Raw genomic sequence first — 17,071 nt, 5'->3', positions numbered from 1 at the left:
CAACAGCAAGAAGATTCTGGAGAGTGATAGGTTGAGAGAGAATCAGCAGCAGAATCAGCAGCAGAAAATCAGTCAGCATGAAGATGCAGCGCACGGTAGTAGAGTGTAGTCTCGCGAATTGCTGTTCAATCAAGAATTTCACAATGAGGCCACCACCAGTAAGTATTATCTGGACCGGTTCTCTTCTTTTTCCAATGGAAAATAACCCTAGCGAATTCTTTCAAACTGGGCTTCTCAAACACATGACATTATTATCTTCAGATCTATACGCTCTTCTCGTACAATCGTAATCAAATTAAATCAAATAATAATCAAAACTCGAACAGATGATCTTATTCGATCAAACGTTTAACAAAGTGATAATAAAAAAAAATAGAAGAAAAAGAAAAAACTATAAGTCGTGATATATCTTGGTTCTTTCATTACATTTGTTGTCTCATATTAAATCTCACAATTGGCTATACAATCAAACTATTTGTACATGTGTATACACATACGATATTATACACATGGACGATATCACACTCACACGTGCAGCCACAAATTGTCGCGTTTCGTTATACTTTTCTTTCTTTCTTTCTTTCTTTAATTTTTCTTTTCTTTATTTTGTATTTTTGTTTATCATTCTTATTAGTATTCTTTTCTCTCTTCTTTTAGAGTGGGAAAGAAAAAAAAATATTCCATAGATTAAAAAAAATAACGCTTGGCGGTTTATCCTATGAGAATTGGAATGGTGCTAAACGCGCGAATTCGCGAAGGTAACGCGATAATAGGCCAAAGGGGAGGATTGGGAGGTGTGGGAGGGGGTAAGGTCAATGTGTAAAATGGCATATCGTACCTTTAAACACACACATTTAACGTTACGCACCCTAAGACGAGGATATTTTTTTCGTTTCGCGCCGGGAAGCAAAATGTTTCTAACAACACACACGTGGGAAGTTCGAACGCGAGGAAGAAATCATTTTTCTTTCCTCTTATTTTTTCTTTCTTTCTTACTTCTTTACTGTTTCTTCTTTTTTTTTTCTTTTCTTTTCATTTCTTTTTTTTTTCTTTTTATATATATTTATATATATATATATATCCTATGTTAATATTATATACCACGAGATCGACGAGAAACTTATTATAATTACAGGATTTAATGAGAATTAACGAAGGAACGAATAAAATGAACTAAACGAACGAATTAACAAACGAATTAACGAGCGCGAAAATTGACGATGATATTGGTGATACTTAGAATTAATATAATAAGTAAGGTGTTTGAATGTTTAATATAAAATCCTTACCCGTGTCAAGGTTTTGTCATTAAAAGAAAAAGGGGAGAAAACCGAACGCTCACGAGTAAAATCTAATCCAAACGTTATGATACAATATTGCGCCGAGAAATTATTATATATATATTCAATATATAATAATTATTAATAATAATTAATTAATTAATTAATAATAAAAATAATAATAATAATAATAATAATAATAATAATAATAATAATAATAATAATAATAATAATGTAATGCAGGACATTAAAGGCACGGATTCGTACGTATAAAATATGTATAAACGCGACGAGATGAAAAAACGAGGGGAGGATCGAGAGGGCGAAGAAAAGAATTTTCCGAGGAGAAAAAAAAACAATTAAAAGTAATATTTTATGTTCATATGAATTAATTAATACCTACGTAACGTGTAGTATAGAGCGTTAGTCAGATGTAATAATGTGTTTTATACTTTTTGCGTGTGCCATGAATTTCTTATATATATATATACATAAAAAAAAAAGCACAACACAAGTAGAGAGAGTACTTTCGAAGAACGCTGCAGATTTTCTTCATAATGATTTCCTTCTCTTTTTCTTTTTTTTTATTTTATTCGAATAGAAGAAGAAATAATTTAAAAAAGAAGAATATTTGTAAAAGCTAAGAAGATTAAAAAATTATTGAATAATAATAAACGTGGAAGGTTTTCGAAATGATATTTAAAAAAAAGGGTTTGCTCGCGTACCTAAAAGAAACAACGGTGGGGGGGGGGCCGCTCTCGATTCTCTCGTTATCTCAATTTGTCATTCATTATTTCTATCTATCTCTATCTTTCTTTCTCTCTCTCTCTCTCTCTCTCTCATTCTCTCTCATTCTCTCTTCTTCATTTTGTTTTCTTCTCAGCGTCTTCTTTTCGCTCATCATCATTCGTGATATCCTTTATTAAAAAAAAAAAAAAAAAAAAAATTAAAATCTGGTACGCGAGCGCGATTAACAGCAACCAACAACGACAACAATACGATTTATTCTCGAATTTGATGATCACGGTGGTTAGGATCGATGATGTCAAATTCTCGTACAATACTAAGGTGCCGAACTGGTGCCAGTAGTATTGCTATTGGTATTATTATTGTTATTATTGGTGTTATTGTTATTATTGTTACTGTTGTTGTTGTTATTATTATTGGTGTTATTGTTATTGTTGTTGTTGTTGTTATTGTTGCTATTATTATTGTTGTTGTTATTATTGTTGTTGTTGTTGTTGTTCGTAGCTGCGGTATTGTTAGATGTGGACACCCCTGTAGAACTTGGTACCGTGGTGGGCATCGTTGGTGGCGCGTAAGGACTTCCACAGAGTTGGTCAGCTATTCGACCACCTTCGCGAAGTCCGCTCAAGAATGCACCGTGCACCGTCGCAGGATAATTACGGATCGTATGTTCACCTGAAATCAGACAACAGTTTGCTTTTCGTTTATCCATAGAAAATGGACGTATGTACTTTTGTTTTCTTCTTTCTTTTTTTACTTTTCGTGATAAAAGAACACAAGATAAAATATAAGTTCGTTCATTCTTTCTTTCTATCTTCTCGTTCACTTTTTATTTTTTTTATTTTTTGACGAAGAAACTGTTTTGCTTAAAAAGAAATGAAAGTTGAAGAATTTAAACGTAACAATAGTATGCTTTAATTTTTAGAACACTTTGTCATCGGATGTAATGATGTAGGATGAACGAGAAAAGAAGATTCTTTCTTCTTCTTTTTTTCTTTTCTTTCTCTCTCTCTTTCTCTCAGCAAAGTCTTTCACGTAACAGTTTGCTCGCGGTTTTGATCTCGAAAGACGAGACTTAAAAATGGTACGTGTTCGATGAAAAAAAAAAAAAAGAAAAAGAAAAGAAAAGAGAGAAAGAATCTTTTCTCCCTTATTTACTCCTTTCTTTATTTCTATATCTATCTTTCTCTATCTTTCTTTTTGACTCTTATGACCTTTTTTAGGTCACCCAAATTCAAGAAAAAGCATTGAACACGGTACGTGAAAGGAACCCACACCGAACAAAGTCACGTAACGAAGGTACGCTGTGACTGCTGCTTCTTCTTCTGCTGGCCCATTGAAGAAGAATCTTCTAACGCTCGAAATATACGCTAGCGACAAATGAATATAACAGCAGTGACAGGAAAAAAAAAAGTAAAAAAGGAAAACCTTTTTCTTTAGGATCGTTTGGCACGTTCGTTACTACGTGTTCCTACGAAAAGAGGAAAAAGATCGTTTGCATTGATGATATTTGGCGATGATATCTAGAAAAATAATAATAATAATAATAATTCGGCATGCAGCATCCACAGCAATTGAACAAACGTTCAAAGACCTACAACAACACCGAACACACATTCGTATTTCTTTTTTATAACGTGAAATGCAATTTTCATTTCACAAAATTCTACAAAAAATTCTTTTCGAAGTATCCCAACTTTAATTAAACGAACCAAAATAATTGGATTATTATTATTATTATCGGTGAAAAAAGGAAAAAGCTTGGCATATCTTTTTTTGAGGAGAGAAGTTGGAGGAGGAGGAGGAGAAGGAAAGTTCTAAAATAAATTGATTAAAACGTGATAATTCTCACCAGCAAAGAATACTCTTGGTTGCGGCGGCGGTGTGCCCGGAGGATAATTGGGTGGCGCTGGTGGTGCTACCGGTGCAGCGAGAAGATCGTAATCACTTCCGGAACTGCCGACTGCTACGAAGCTGTACGAGCCACGGGCCCAAGGATCGGCACGCCATCTTGTAACGACACTCTCTCGCGGTTGTGGGACTACTTGGTTGCCAAAGATCGTCTGTGGAAATACAAGCGACGTTCGAGCTAATCGAAGAACACAATTTCTTTTCTTTTTTTCTTAATCCTTTTTTTTTAAGTGAGAAAGAGAGAGAGAGAGAGAGAGAGAGAAAAGAAGTCTTGTAAAAGTTCACCCACCTTGAGGACCGAGATACATCGACCAATGATAACGTCGTCGCTGACATTCTCCATTACGCAGGCTGCCTCTCCAGCGACGAGGGCCAACAGGACCGGCGCTTTGTACAGGTTCCAGAACAGGAAGAGTTCACCTCTCGAGGCGGTCGTACTACCCACGTGCCCGAACAAGTTTGCCGTTGGATCCCAAAAGATTCTTTCGAAGCATAATACTACCTGAAAATGTTTGCATTCCCCTTTTCTTCACTACGTAGAATAACAATAACCCCTTTTCGCGCACGCTTCTTTTCATTATTATACCCATAGAAATGTTTAACAATACACGTACGAGAAGAACATAATAATTGCTTTTAAAAAAGATTAAAGGATATAATAAAATACGAAAGTAGCCAATTTTCTTCTTCTTTTTGTAGACTTATTTTAGGATTATTATAATATAATTTAGAAAATATGTTAAAAAGCATGTAGAGAGTGTGCTGTCGTGTAACATTGTAAATACATGTTAGTACGTCGTTTAAAATCACGAGTCAGGTTATAAACAGTAGGTCTTACCTTATTTAAATTACCAAAGCCGAGCCTTTGGATGGCTTGAGACTTCCAATCCGGAAGAGGAGGGTTGAAAGCAACCGCCGAGGGTGGAGCGGAAGCTTTAAGAACACCAAGCGGTAGCGTAACCAAAACAGCGTCGGCTTTATATACGGTATGATTTGTGTGGAGGCTGCGAGAGGGTGCAGCCCATACTTCTACGCCATTTACTCCGTACCGAACGGCCCTCGCAGCTGTGTTCAATCGAATATCGAGTGTTTCCGAGAGAGCAACAGGTACGCACGAATATCCGTTGCGAACTGGAATAAGAAGAAGAAGAATAATAGGGGAACAAGTCAAAAGACGAATAATAATACTAATATTGAATGTCAAACGAATATATTTCTAAGTGTGTAGCATGAAAAGGGGGGGTGGAGGTAATATTCAAAAGTTAATCGTTCGATAAATATTATGGAAACGAGAAACTATCCTTTAGACTAAAAATTGCTGTTCCCATTCAACGGAGATACAGATTTCGATGAAAAATAATTCTACGGGTTATGGAAAATATTTTCTTTTCTTCTTTTCCGAACAACTAAATTCTCTCTTCTCTTTTTCTCCTTTTCGATAATATTTTGTAAAAAACACGTTGTTGCATTATCCACGAAACGCGAAATTTACAATATCATATCAACGCGTTAACAAAAACATTAAAGAAACAAATTCGTAGTAGAAAAAACATATGACCGGAATTGCGAGATACGCGATGTCTCCGCGTGTGTTTTCCACGCTTAATTACCTCGAGGACATCAAAATGAGACAAGACGGCATGCGAAATTGAAACGAAACGCGACACGCGGGAGAATCGGATTTAAGAGGAAACGAAGTGGGAGGGAGGGGGGAGTTGGTTGGAGCAGGATGGGACAGGACGAACTCGCTTTAAAAGGACAAGCAGAGAAGAAGGAGGAAGAGGAGGAGAGTAGAGAGAATGAGCTCAACAAGAGACATAAATTTGGAGCAGAGGGTTCTCGTTCTGTTCGAAGCGCCATGAAAAGAACGAAGCCGTTTTGGTGAGAGTGGAAGAAGACACGCGCGTTGATGCCGTGGACGCATCATCGTCATTATCGCTTAAACGGATATTTCGCTGGTTGGCACGCTTAAATCAGAATATATATTCCTCGTCTGCTCATCGAATGGACTTTTAAAACGGGGTGAGAGGATACTCGACGATGTGCCAGCCAGCCAGCCAGCCAACCAACCAGCAAGCAAGCAAACAAGCAAGCAAGCCAACCAGGACGTTGAAGATGGCGAACCAAGCAGTCCTAATAATGATACACGGACGTCTCCACTTAGGCCATTTAATTATGTTGATGGCTGAGCAGCACGGTTCCCGTGCTAACAGCCACCGCCACCATTACCACCATGGTAGTTCTCTCGTACTCTCTCTCTCTTCTACCATTGCAGCTACTGTTGTTACTGCGTTTCGGCTAACACACCCTATCAAACACCCTACCTACCTACCTATCTACCCAACCTGCATCTCTCTCTCCATTCCAGAAATATAAATTTACCCTCTACCCGTGATATATAAATTAGCGTGTTTCCAGTTCGAGCTGAAACGCATTATCAAAATATTCCACCGAACCGGAAAGCACTCCCCCTGCACCAGAGAGAGAGAGGGAGTGGACTGCGGATTGGGAGAATATAAAGATAGACGCTGAATATTCTACCTCGTAGTTTCAATTTATCATACCGTGCTACTACTACTCTTCCCCCCCCCTTTTTTTTTCTTTCTCTTTTATTTTTATTTGTTTTCTTTTTTGTTTTTTTAAATTTCTTTTTCTGTTTAAACATGAACGTTCTCACTATTCGTATTCGTCGAATAATTTCAAAAAGCGAAACGATACGAACTTGTTATTATTTCAACTACGATTCATTTCCTCTTTCCATTCCCGTTCTCTTCTTTCTCCCATTTTCTCTTCCGCCTCCTCCTCCTCCTCCTCCTCTTCTTCTTCTTCATCTTCTTCATCTTTCTCTTCCTCTTCTTCAGCGAACCGTCGTTACCGTTACTTTGATTCGGCTAAATTTTGGTTTGTTACGGCGTCGATTATCGCAAACCCCCCTTTTGTAATAAGCGAGAGAATATTCAACAGTCGAGCGAGAGAATAATCCGAAACCACCAGAATTATGGTAAGCCTGGGGTCCTCTTCCTCGTCCTCCTCCTCCTCTCTCTCTTTCTCTCTTCTTCCCAACGGATAACTCCGGGAATGGGAAATTAAGCCCTTGGCAATGAGGCGACTCTGAGTCGACCGAAATCGCTGATAGAGAGGAACCAGGACGAATATCTCTTTCTCTATCTGTTACTATCCTCCGTCCCACTGTCAAACGCGTTGATTGCCAACGGGTATTAAAGCTCTTAAATGAAGTAGTCAATTAAAAGAATTCATTGTCGATTTTATCAAAGAAAAAGAAAAAGAAATGAAAACACCTTTAAACCACCCCCGTCATCCGTTCAAGAAATTCCGATAAGCAACGTAAACAAACTTAAAGTAGCATAAAAAGAAATAGGGTTAAGAGAGATAAAATGAGAAAGAAAGAAAGAAAGAAAGATTTGTTCGAGGCTCAGCTTATTATATTCTTTGAAAATATATCCACCGCAAGGTAATAAAAAAACCAAGAGAGAACTAGAGAGAGAGAGAGAGGGAGAGAAAAAAAGGGGTTGTAGTCAATGTGGTAGGGTGGAATGAATGAGGTAAAGGAGCAAGCAACCTAGCAGGAGGAAGTAAATATTTGAAAAGCTTCCTCTGGTGACATGAAACTGCTCGCGTTTGACAAGAAAGCAGAGTAGAGCAGAGAAAAAAGAGAGAGAGAGAGAGGTGTAGTGGAAGAGGAAGAAAATGTGAAAGGGTAAGATAGGGATGGAAAAAAAAAAGGGAAAGAAAAGAAAAGAAAAATACCGTAAGAGAGGACGAATCATGCTGGACTCGAAGACGAAAAGCTGCAAAAAAAGAAAAAAAACAAAAAGAAAAGAAAAGAAAAGAAAAAGGAAGAAATGTTCTCGGTAAAGTGATAGAGTAGGATGGGGGGGAGGATAGAAGATCTCTTTTTACGGGACACTTTAGCTCTGTTCTATCTCGTGCATCGCGCTACGAAATGCAACGTCGCACATACTTTTATATAAAATATATATATTTATGTATGTGTATGTATGCATGCATAAGGTAAAGAGTAGGTAATACTCGAGTGAATCAACGACGAAACAGTGGCAACCAACGGCAAAAGCAGAAGCGACAGAAACAGTAGTAGTATTAGTATTAGCATTAGTAGTGGTGGTGGTAGGATATACCACCCTCTCACGAGCACCACCACCGTCCGCCTCTTCCTTGTCTTTCGTTTGATCTCCACTCGCAGTATTTTTTGACGGTCGAGTCGAACAATTTGTATGCCGCGGTGGTTTTCAATTTACATTTAAATTGGTTGCTTATGGCGTTCTGTCGTCTCGACGGGAGCCGGGTGAGAGGGTGAGGACTGAGGGTGAGAAGAGTAGTGGGAAAGGGGAGAGTTAGCCGATGGACCATGCCGCTAGTGGTGGTGGTGGTGGTGGTGGTGGTGGTGGTAGTGGGGTTGAAAAAAGAAGGGAAGAAAGAAGAAGAAGAAGAAGAAGAAGAAATATAAGGGCCGGCAAAGCTGTCCCTTTGAACAGTCGAAAAGCTATGAGAATGGTAAAAGTGTATTATTTTCTTACGAGAAAGTACTGGGCCCGATTACGACTGGCTACAACCTTGCCTTTTGCTTGTGTCTTCTTATTCTTTTTTTTTTAATTTTTTTTTAATTTTTTTTATTTTTTATTTCTTTTTATTCTTTTTCCTTTCCTTCTCAAGCCGTCCGCCCATCCAAATCATGATCCTTCGAGATATGACCGATGGTGAGACACGCGAGAAAGAGAGAGAGAAAGAAAAGAGAGAGAGAGAGAGAGGAGAATGTGAGCGTGGAAAGGAACGAATCCTGTTTGCTCGAGCAAACGTGCTCCTCTTCGTTCGTCGATCTCTTCTCTTACGACTCGTTTCTCGCACACTTACGTTAACAGCGGTTGGTCCGCGCTTTTCTCTCTTCTTCTTCCTCCTCCACCACCTCCACCACCTCCTTCTCCACCTCTTCCTCCTCTTCTTCTTCTTCTTCTGCTTCTTCTTTCTTCGTCTTTCCGATCCCGCTTCGATCGCAAAGCCTTATCAATTTCGACGGCTGCTTAAAGCACTTGCCGAAGTATCATGAACCATCCTTCCTCTCCTTCCTTCCTTCCTTCCTTCTTTATCTTTCTTACTACATACTCTAATTGTCTTTAATCGTAATTACTAGCTCGATAACGAGTGAAGTCGCTATAAAATTAGTCTTTGGACTTTCTTTTTCTTCTTCTTATTATCTTTGTAATCCTTCTCTCTTTCGTAGTCTCGAAAATAATATTATCTCTACCACCAGAAAGAGAAATAAAGAGAGAGAGAGAGAGAGAAATAGAAAGATGGAAGAGACGGATAGAAAACGTTAGACAACGAGAAAAATATTTAACGGCTTGATTTCGTGGCCCTTTGCTCTCTCTCACTCTCACTCTTTCTCTTTCTTTGTTTCTGTCTTTATTTTTCTCGTGGCTTTTCTTATCGCTAAATTTAACGCCGATGTTGCCGTATAATTTGTTCTGATCGAGATTAAGTTAATTGGAGTCGGTTTACGATTTATGACATTAGACGGTGAGCTAAGTAGGGTGGTGGTGGTGGATAGAAAGAAGAGAAGGTGGGAGGATGGGAGGAGGGAGGTAAAGGGAAGGGATGATTCCTAGATCGCACTCTAGTAAGTAAGTAACGCAAAAGAGATCGATATCGGGTTTAGGGATTTATCACGAGGCGTCGGACATTCTGTGCAAATGAGCTCGTATCTCCAAGCGAATATATACAGACACACATAATATACTTTTGTCTAAACTCGTGGAATACCGCGTTCATTAACCCTATCGATTTAATTTATGTTATCGAGTTCCCCTCCCCTTCCCCCCTTCCACCGTGCCACCCCCTGTAATAGAAACACATAAAATATTGTCTTGCTATCTCTTGTATTCTCGTGATCACTTCTTGCTAGAAGATCGAGATCGTATAATTAGATCGAAATAATTCGAACTTTTATTGAAATTTTATTTGTCGTATATATCTGAAGGAAAGATGGATTACGAGAGATTACCTTTTTTTTCTTTTTTTTTTTTTTTTTTTAAATTCCCGCTCACGAAAAGCGACGTTCGCGGTAATATAAGGAAACTACTGACTGTTAACGTCGATAAAACAGATGATTGATCTTTTTATTTTATTTTTTTTTCTTTTACCACGTTGATAAATATTTTATAGATCAATTTAAAAAAAAAATTGTTATAATCGATTATAAATTTATTAATAAGTTAATTAATACTACGATCAATGTTTTTATATCATTCAATATATAACGTTCCCCTCTAAAAAAAAAATGTTTTGAAAGTTGAGTTTGAAATATTAAAAAAAAACTACTTTCGATAAAGCAGCAGCACAAGCAACAACGATGAGTGTAAATTTAGTGAAATAACTAAGGACAAAAAAATCAACTGCCGATCCCACGTATCTCTCTCTTAGATGGCGGAATGTATCGATTCTCACGCTCGACGAGCGATTTTCATTAGGCTCGGTACGCCTTCCGAAGAATCCAACCAGCTACGTCGTCCACTGCTACTGACTGCTGCTGCTGTTGCTGCTGCTGCTGCTGCTGATGCTGATGCTGCGGCTTTTTGCGCTTCGAGAGAGAGCCCATATCGATGTGGTGTACGGATGAAGAAAGAAATAAAGGTAGGAAAGAAGAAGGAAAGAAAGAGATGGAAGGAATGAGAAAGAGAGAAAGAGAGAGAGAGATGGGGAGAGTAAGAAAGAAATACAAGAATATATATATATATATATATAGTATAAAACCTTGAAGAGAAGTTAGAGATACGATGGTACACGTAGATCGGCCACTTAGCGCGTCGGTCGGGTCACAATAATTAAGTGCGCGAATGGGGTGGTACAGGGACCACCACTTCTTAACCATTTCTTCGAGTTCTTCGGTAGCTCCTCAATTATGGTCGAGTTACTGGAAGGAGGAGGAGGAGGGAATGAGGTGGGGGGATTAGGTTGGTTGTTGCAATTGCAAATGCGGTAAGTGGATTAGATAGACACCGCGAAAAGTATTCGGGGGTGAGTTGAAAATAAAAGAAAGATAAAGAGAGAGAGAGAGAGAGAGAGAATAGTAAGAATGCTCATGAAAAAGGTAGATGAAGAAGAAGAAGAAGAAGATGAAGAAGGTAGGAGTAAGAGGAGAAGAAGGAGGAGGAGGAGGAGAGCGGTGTGCAAGGAAAGATATTTGAATACGACTATGCAGGGAGTAAATCGTACCCTCCGCAAACGAGCAGCGAGCTACACAAGAAATGCATTTGCGGGTCCGTCCGGTAGTGGGGAAGGTTCGTCGTGATGTAAGAGAAGGAGAGAAAGAAGAAGAAGAAGAAGAAGAAGAAGAAGAGGAGGAGGAGGAGTGAGGCCCTCTGCGATTCTGCCGAAAGGGGTATAGGGAAAGAAAAATAGTGGAGAAGCAAGAAGGAAGGAAGAAAGAAGAAGAAGAAGGAGAGAAGAAGAAGAAGAAGAAGAGAAGAAAAAGCCAGTAAGGCCCAGAAAGAGAAGGAAGAGTAGAGTCAGTTGGTTGCTACTCCACTCCAAACGGAAAAGGAAAGGGAGACGAATAAAGAAAGAGAGAGAGAGAGAGAAGAACTCGCGCTATCGACCAAGCTATCTCCCACCACCGGTGCCAGTTGCAGGCCGTAATATATAGGCCGTATCTCAAGCCCGCAAATTGCCTTTTTAAACACAACAAGACAGCCGTGCCCCCTTTCAATTTACGCGGGGCCCTTTTTCGCGTGCGCGCACCACCATTGCCGTTTCCTCGTCCGTTTCACTCTCCTTCGTTCATTCTTCTTCTTCTTCTTCTTCTTCTTCTTATTCCTCTTTTTCCTCTAAATTCTTATACTTCTCTCATATTTCTTTTAAATTCGAGTATCAAATCGTATCTTATCGAAAAACTTTTCGTCCTGTCCCAAAATCGTCCTGTCCCTTAAAATACATTAACATCGAATACCCATACGACGACGACGACAACGACGACGACTCCAGACTAATAAAATATCATCAATTACGTTCGATCAAGGTTACCCCCTGGTTCAACTTCTTACATTTTTTTCGTCTGCTCGCCACCCTATTTCCCCCCCCCCCCATTTTGATCATCATTTCACGTAGATATGTATGTAGTTTGGATGGATAACGCTTAAGATCGAGACGTTTTAATCGACGTAATGAACCACCAAGGACAGAATAAAGTATCGGAAGGAGATACTTCGTTTACCTTGTAGTTAAGCTGTTGAGGAGAGGATCCCTCAGCAAACGAGGCCCCCTTCCCTTCTCTCTTTCTCTCTCTTTCTTTCTTTCTTTTTCGCTTTCTCACTCTTTCTTTCTGTAAGGTCTGATTCGACGGGATCGACGATTTATGTTTACATACTTGTTTTACGAGAGTTACCGATAATTAGAGTACTTACCTATACCCACACGTATTGCGAGACGAGACCAGTCGTTTCTCTTTTTCTCTCTCTTTCTGTCTGTCTGTCTGTCTTGCTTGCTTGCTTGCTTGCTTTCCAGCCTACCTCTACCTGCCTGTCCTTCTCTTTCTTGCTTTCTTTCTTTCTTTCAATCCTTTTTTCTTTGGCTTTTCTTTTCTCTTCTCTCTCTCTCTTTTCTTTTTTCTTTTTTGGTTATTTTTAATTCTACAGTCGTTGTATCAACGAGACGAATAAACCGAGATAGAAAGAAAGAAAGAAAGAAAGACGGGGGAATGTTAAAAAATGAATGCACACGAGGAGATGAAGTGCCGATGGTATAAACGAGAGACGATTAATCCCTCCGGGGGTGAGGGTACGAACAGAAAATGAAGAACAGGAGGGAGCGAGGAGGAGGGATGTAGAGAGAAGAGAAGAGAAGAGAAAAGAAAAGAAAAGAAAAGAAAAGAACGCGTTCTGAAATTGGCGTATAGTCTTTCCCGCGTGGTCTTATCTCCAATCGTGAGATGCCGAAGAGAGAGAGAGAGAGAGAGGGAGAGAGAGGGAGAGGAGGGCGCATCATCCTTCGATACGGTTTACTAAGCGTTGCTTACTCATTCGGGGTATCGTTCGCGAATCAATACACGTTTTCTTTCGAAACAATGACGTTCGATCGATCTCGGAATATTTCGCATAATTTAAAAAAAAAGAAACAAAAACAAAATAAAATAATAATCATAATAATAAGTATAGAAACGGGAGGGATATAAAACGAAAGTAATATTTTAATTCCTTATCACAGTCGGCAAGAAAGTGTTGATACACATACACGCACGCACGCATAAACACACGCAAATAACCCAGAATGAATATTCTGGTTTATTAATTTTCTTTTGGTCTTCTAAAACACGTTTTAGAAAGAATGTTGCGCTCGATGTGCCGAGTTTAACACGAGAGATAATATCCCTGTGAACAGGCAACACGTCGAACGTGCAGGTAGAAAGGACAGAATACGCGGCAGGTGCGAGTAATTTGAAAGAGTGAAAGAGAAAGAGAAAAGGAGGGGGAGAAAGAGAGAGAAAGAGAGAGAGAGAGAGAGAAGACCGGTATTGCTCGCAGAGAGTCGAAGAAAGTATTCCATGAGATTAGATTAGGAAAGCGTTCGAAAGTCTCTTATCTATGACATAGACACCGTACGTAAATAGATAAAGATCGAGCATTGGTAACGAACGAACACGACGTTTCGTCCTGTCGGCTAATGGACCACCCGGTTGAGCCATTTAATTGCAACCACTAAATATGTCATAATAAACGAGTTAGCTCGAGTGTAATTTGCCATAATCAATCGGCCGGCACCACTCTGGGCTCGTTCGCCAGTAGCGAATCCGTTAAATAGATCGACCGTTAAATGTTACTGAATACACATCGTTGATAGGTTATCGTAGGTTATTGATAATCGATTTGTCTTCGAAGAATTATTGCATTAATGTTAATTAACAATAACGACGAATCTAATATAGATATGGAACATTGAATATTCGGAACGTTCTAACGGATAGAATCAAAAGTTTTATTCGATAAAAGATTTTATATCTAATAAAAAGAAAAAAAAAGAACAGAAACTAAAATATATTACAAAATTACGTAAAATGTTTTTTACGATAAACATTAAATATACTTATAGTACGTATAAAAAGAGTGAGTTGAAAAATGTTGAGCCTCAACGATAATCGAGAAAATTGCGCTAAAGATGCAAACGAGTTAATACGAGAAATAAGAGAAACAACAACAATAATAATAATAGTAATTATGATAATAATAGTAATAGTATTATCTGATCCTTCGATACTCGCCTTTAATTTAAATGAAATCGATTGGTACAAAGGTAATGCTATAATTGATCCAAGCTTCTCCAATAATCCAGGATTAGTAACCTTTGATTTGTAACAGTTACCACTAGATTTTTGGTGATTACGAAAGCAAATAGAATAGAGAGGCAAGAGGAGCGATTATAATACGCGATACAATGTTACAATGGTGTAGTTTGATCCTGGAGAGAATCACGATGGTGGATAGGTAGGTAGGTAGGTAGGTAGGTAGGTAGGTAGGTAGGTAGGTTGGTTTGTTGGCTGGTAGGTATTGTATGTATAATAGGGCTTGCAATAGATCTGGTACAGTAGTAGAATAGCCAGAACTGTTATATGTATTCAGAATGTAAAACGATCTCCGGTGACCGTGTTACTAATCAACGTTGTATACAACATACTATAGAAAGTGTAGTGAACGATAGATCGATACAGTAATGTCGAACGTTTGCAACAACCCTTCTCTCGTAACTCGACTTCACGCTCCCAGCGTAACTACATTTATTTATGATCTTTACGATTGTTACTCGTGTATCAATAGCTAATAAATTATATCAATCAAACGCATTATAACAACTAACTAAATTGTCCCAGATTGCTGAGAAATTTCATAGTAAAAATAAATATTGTCCATTTCTCTCTATTGAATAAATATCAAATCATCACTCTGTATTATAATATCATTCATTTCTTTGATTTTTTTTTTTTCATTAATAATACTTGTAAAAAATAAGAAAGAAGAAGAACACGAATTCGTACGAATGAATTCAACTATTATACACGATCCATCGCATGATGAAGGAAGGAAGGAAGGAAGGAAAGAAGGATCGTTGAAGGGATGCGGTGGTAAGGGTGAAGTGAAGCAACACGAGAAAGAGAGAGAGAGAGAGAGAGAAAGGGAGGGGTTGGTTGAGTTGGGTTGTACGAATCGGTTTTTCGAGAGTGCTCTCGAACAGCCATCTCTCCATTACCTCGGTAATCGAGTCAAAATTATTCTCAACGGGACGAACGATGAAGGGGGAGAGAACCGTCGATGGATCGAGGATACATCTCTCTCTATCTCTCTCTATCTCTCTCTCTCTCTCTCCTCTCTCCCCTTCGGTATATGTATATCTATATCTATCCTTCTCGCTCGTACTCTCGAAACGGTGAACTTTCCGGGTGGCAACTTTTTCTGCTTCGATGATCACTGTCAGTGAGAGGCAAAAGGCCACTTACAGCTTCGCGCTCTCACCTCGCGCGTCGGTCCATCAATCTCTCTCTCGTAACCTACTGTACCGTTTTTACCGCTTGAAATTTATTACTCCGTGGACCCTCTCTCTCTCTCTCTCTCTTTCTCTCTTTCTATCTCTCGCGCCCCCACTCTTCACTTCTTTTCTCTTTTCTTTCTATTCGTATTCGTTCCCCCATACTATTTCTAACTCTTCTCTCACACATACACACGTACATCTTCTTCTTTCTCTCTCTTTCTTCTAACTCATAAATATTTTCTCTCTCTTGAAATCATATACATACAAACATACACACATACGTTCCACCCTCTCTCTCTCACTCTCTCTCTCTCTCTCTTTATTTTCTCTTTCTTTTCTTTTTTTTTGATATTGCGCTCAGTTCGACGTTACTTTAATTTAACATTTAATATTTTGTATTTTTTTTGTTTACACGGGTGTGTCACTTTCTTCCAGTCAGGAGATTGCGCTGCGCCCTTCGAGCGACCGAGTCTCTAACCTCTCCTCCTCCCCCTCTCATCCTCCTCCTTATATAGATTTACTATCGTCAATATAATTTTCTTCGAACGTTATTATCTATTCCCGATGATTTACGATGCGAATGATTTTTTTTATTCTTTCTTTCTTACCATCTTTTTTCGTTGTTGTCTATTTCTACTTCTCTTCAATAATCATAATCTTAATGCAAATAAGTATAATATATACGTATAATACTTTTAAATGCGTCATTTCTATTTTGTATTCTCTTATTTCTACGCCAATGTTATAGAGTCAATGATCTACGATCTACGATCTACGTTGCAATAGGACGAATCTTTATCTTTATCTATCTATCTATCTATCTATCTATCCATCTATCTATCCATCTATCTCTATCTCTCTCTCTCTTTCCATCGAACCTTTACCTCCATCGAGAAGGGGTAATCGCTTTGGAATTTATTTTCGAAAATTATTCTAAATCATCGAGCACGTAAGGGCATTCGATCTATCCTAGGTAGAGAGAACGTCGATTTGAATAAAATTACCGTACACACTTATACGCGTATATACGAATATAGAAACACACATACGCTAGGATATACATTTATGCGTTCTTTCTTTCTTTCGTTCCTTCTCTCGTTCTATCTTATGGCTTATGCGAGTCCACCGTTAAAGGACGGCAGTTCGATTTACACGATCGTAGGAACAAACGAGATGTCCGGTCAACTGGGTAAATCGCATCGTACTTTACGGAATATCGCTTTTTGCCTATAGAAAGAGGAAAGGGGAAGTTTACGAGTAGGATGTCTCCTCTCTCTCTATCTCTCTCTCTCTCTCTCCCTCTCTTTCACTCTCTTTTTCTCTTTCTTTCTTTATTTCTCTACGGTGTTTGATAGTTTACGTTTGCCGAGTACAGTGTGACGCGTTCTATTGCAGTCCTCGAAGATGTTCGCGAACACGCTGCAATACTCGTTTCGAGTTTTACGTGCGTACGTTTGATATATAACGATAGTTATTGCATAATAGTAGAGGAAGCAGAGATATATATATATATAAATGTATGTGTGTATAAATAGATATATGGGAATGTGTAGTACGGCAGTATGCGTAACAGGTTTTATCGAATG

At 38.7% G+C, this 17,071-nt stretch overlaps 1 protein-coding gene across 1 annotated transcript; it reads right to left on the bottom strand.

The window, feature by feature from the left end:
* Positions 1-125: 125 nt before the first annotated feature.
* On the bottom strand, positions 126-10,569 carry LOC122522129 (lysine-specific histone demethylase 1A-like). Its single transcript, XM_043642940.1, has 6 exons — positions 10,470-10,569; positions 4,777-5,069; positions 4,228-4,440; positions 3,880-4,090; positions 2,575-2,702; positions 126-230 (listed from the first exon to the last, which is right to left on the bottom strand). Exons 1-6 carry the CDS (start codon positions 10,567-10,569, stop codon positions 126-128), a joined length of 1,050 nt encoding a protein of 349 aa, XP_043498875.1.
* Between the last annotated feature and the right edge of the window lie 6,502 nt (positions 10,570-17,071).

This window comes from Polistes fuscatus, unplaced genomic scaffold, assembly GCF_010416935.1.
Source record: "Polistes fuscatus isolate 324 unplaced genomic scaffold, CU_Pfus_HIC Scaffold5, whole genome shotgun sequence".
Taxonomy (NCBI): Eukaryota; Metazoa; Arthropoda; class Insecta; order Hymenoptera; family Vespidae; genus Polistes; species Polistes fuscatus.
The sequence above is the reverse complement of the archived record's forward strand: the minus strand, read 5'-3'. Positions and strand labels throughout refer to the sequence as shown.

What these genes read in the sequence shown, in the direction of transcription:
- LOC122522129 (XM_043642940.1), bottom strand. Translation starts at nt 10,569, where the DNA reads ATGGGCTCTCTCTCGAAGCGCAAAAAGCCGCAGCATCAGCATCAGCAG. An exon ending in AGCAGTGGACGACGTAGCTG is followed by an intron (nt 5,070 to 10,469) that starts GTTGGATTCTTC and finishes TTCTTATTCCAG; the next exon opens with TTCGCAACGGATATTCGTGC. An exon ending in GATGTATCTCGGTCCTCAAG is followed by an intron (nt 4,091 to 4,227) that starts GTGGGTGAACTT and finishes GTATTTCCACAG; the next exon opens with ACGATCTTTGGCAACCAAGT.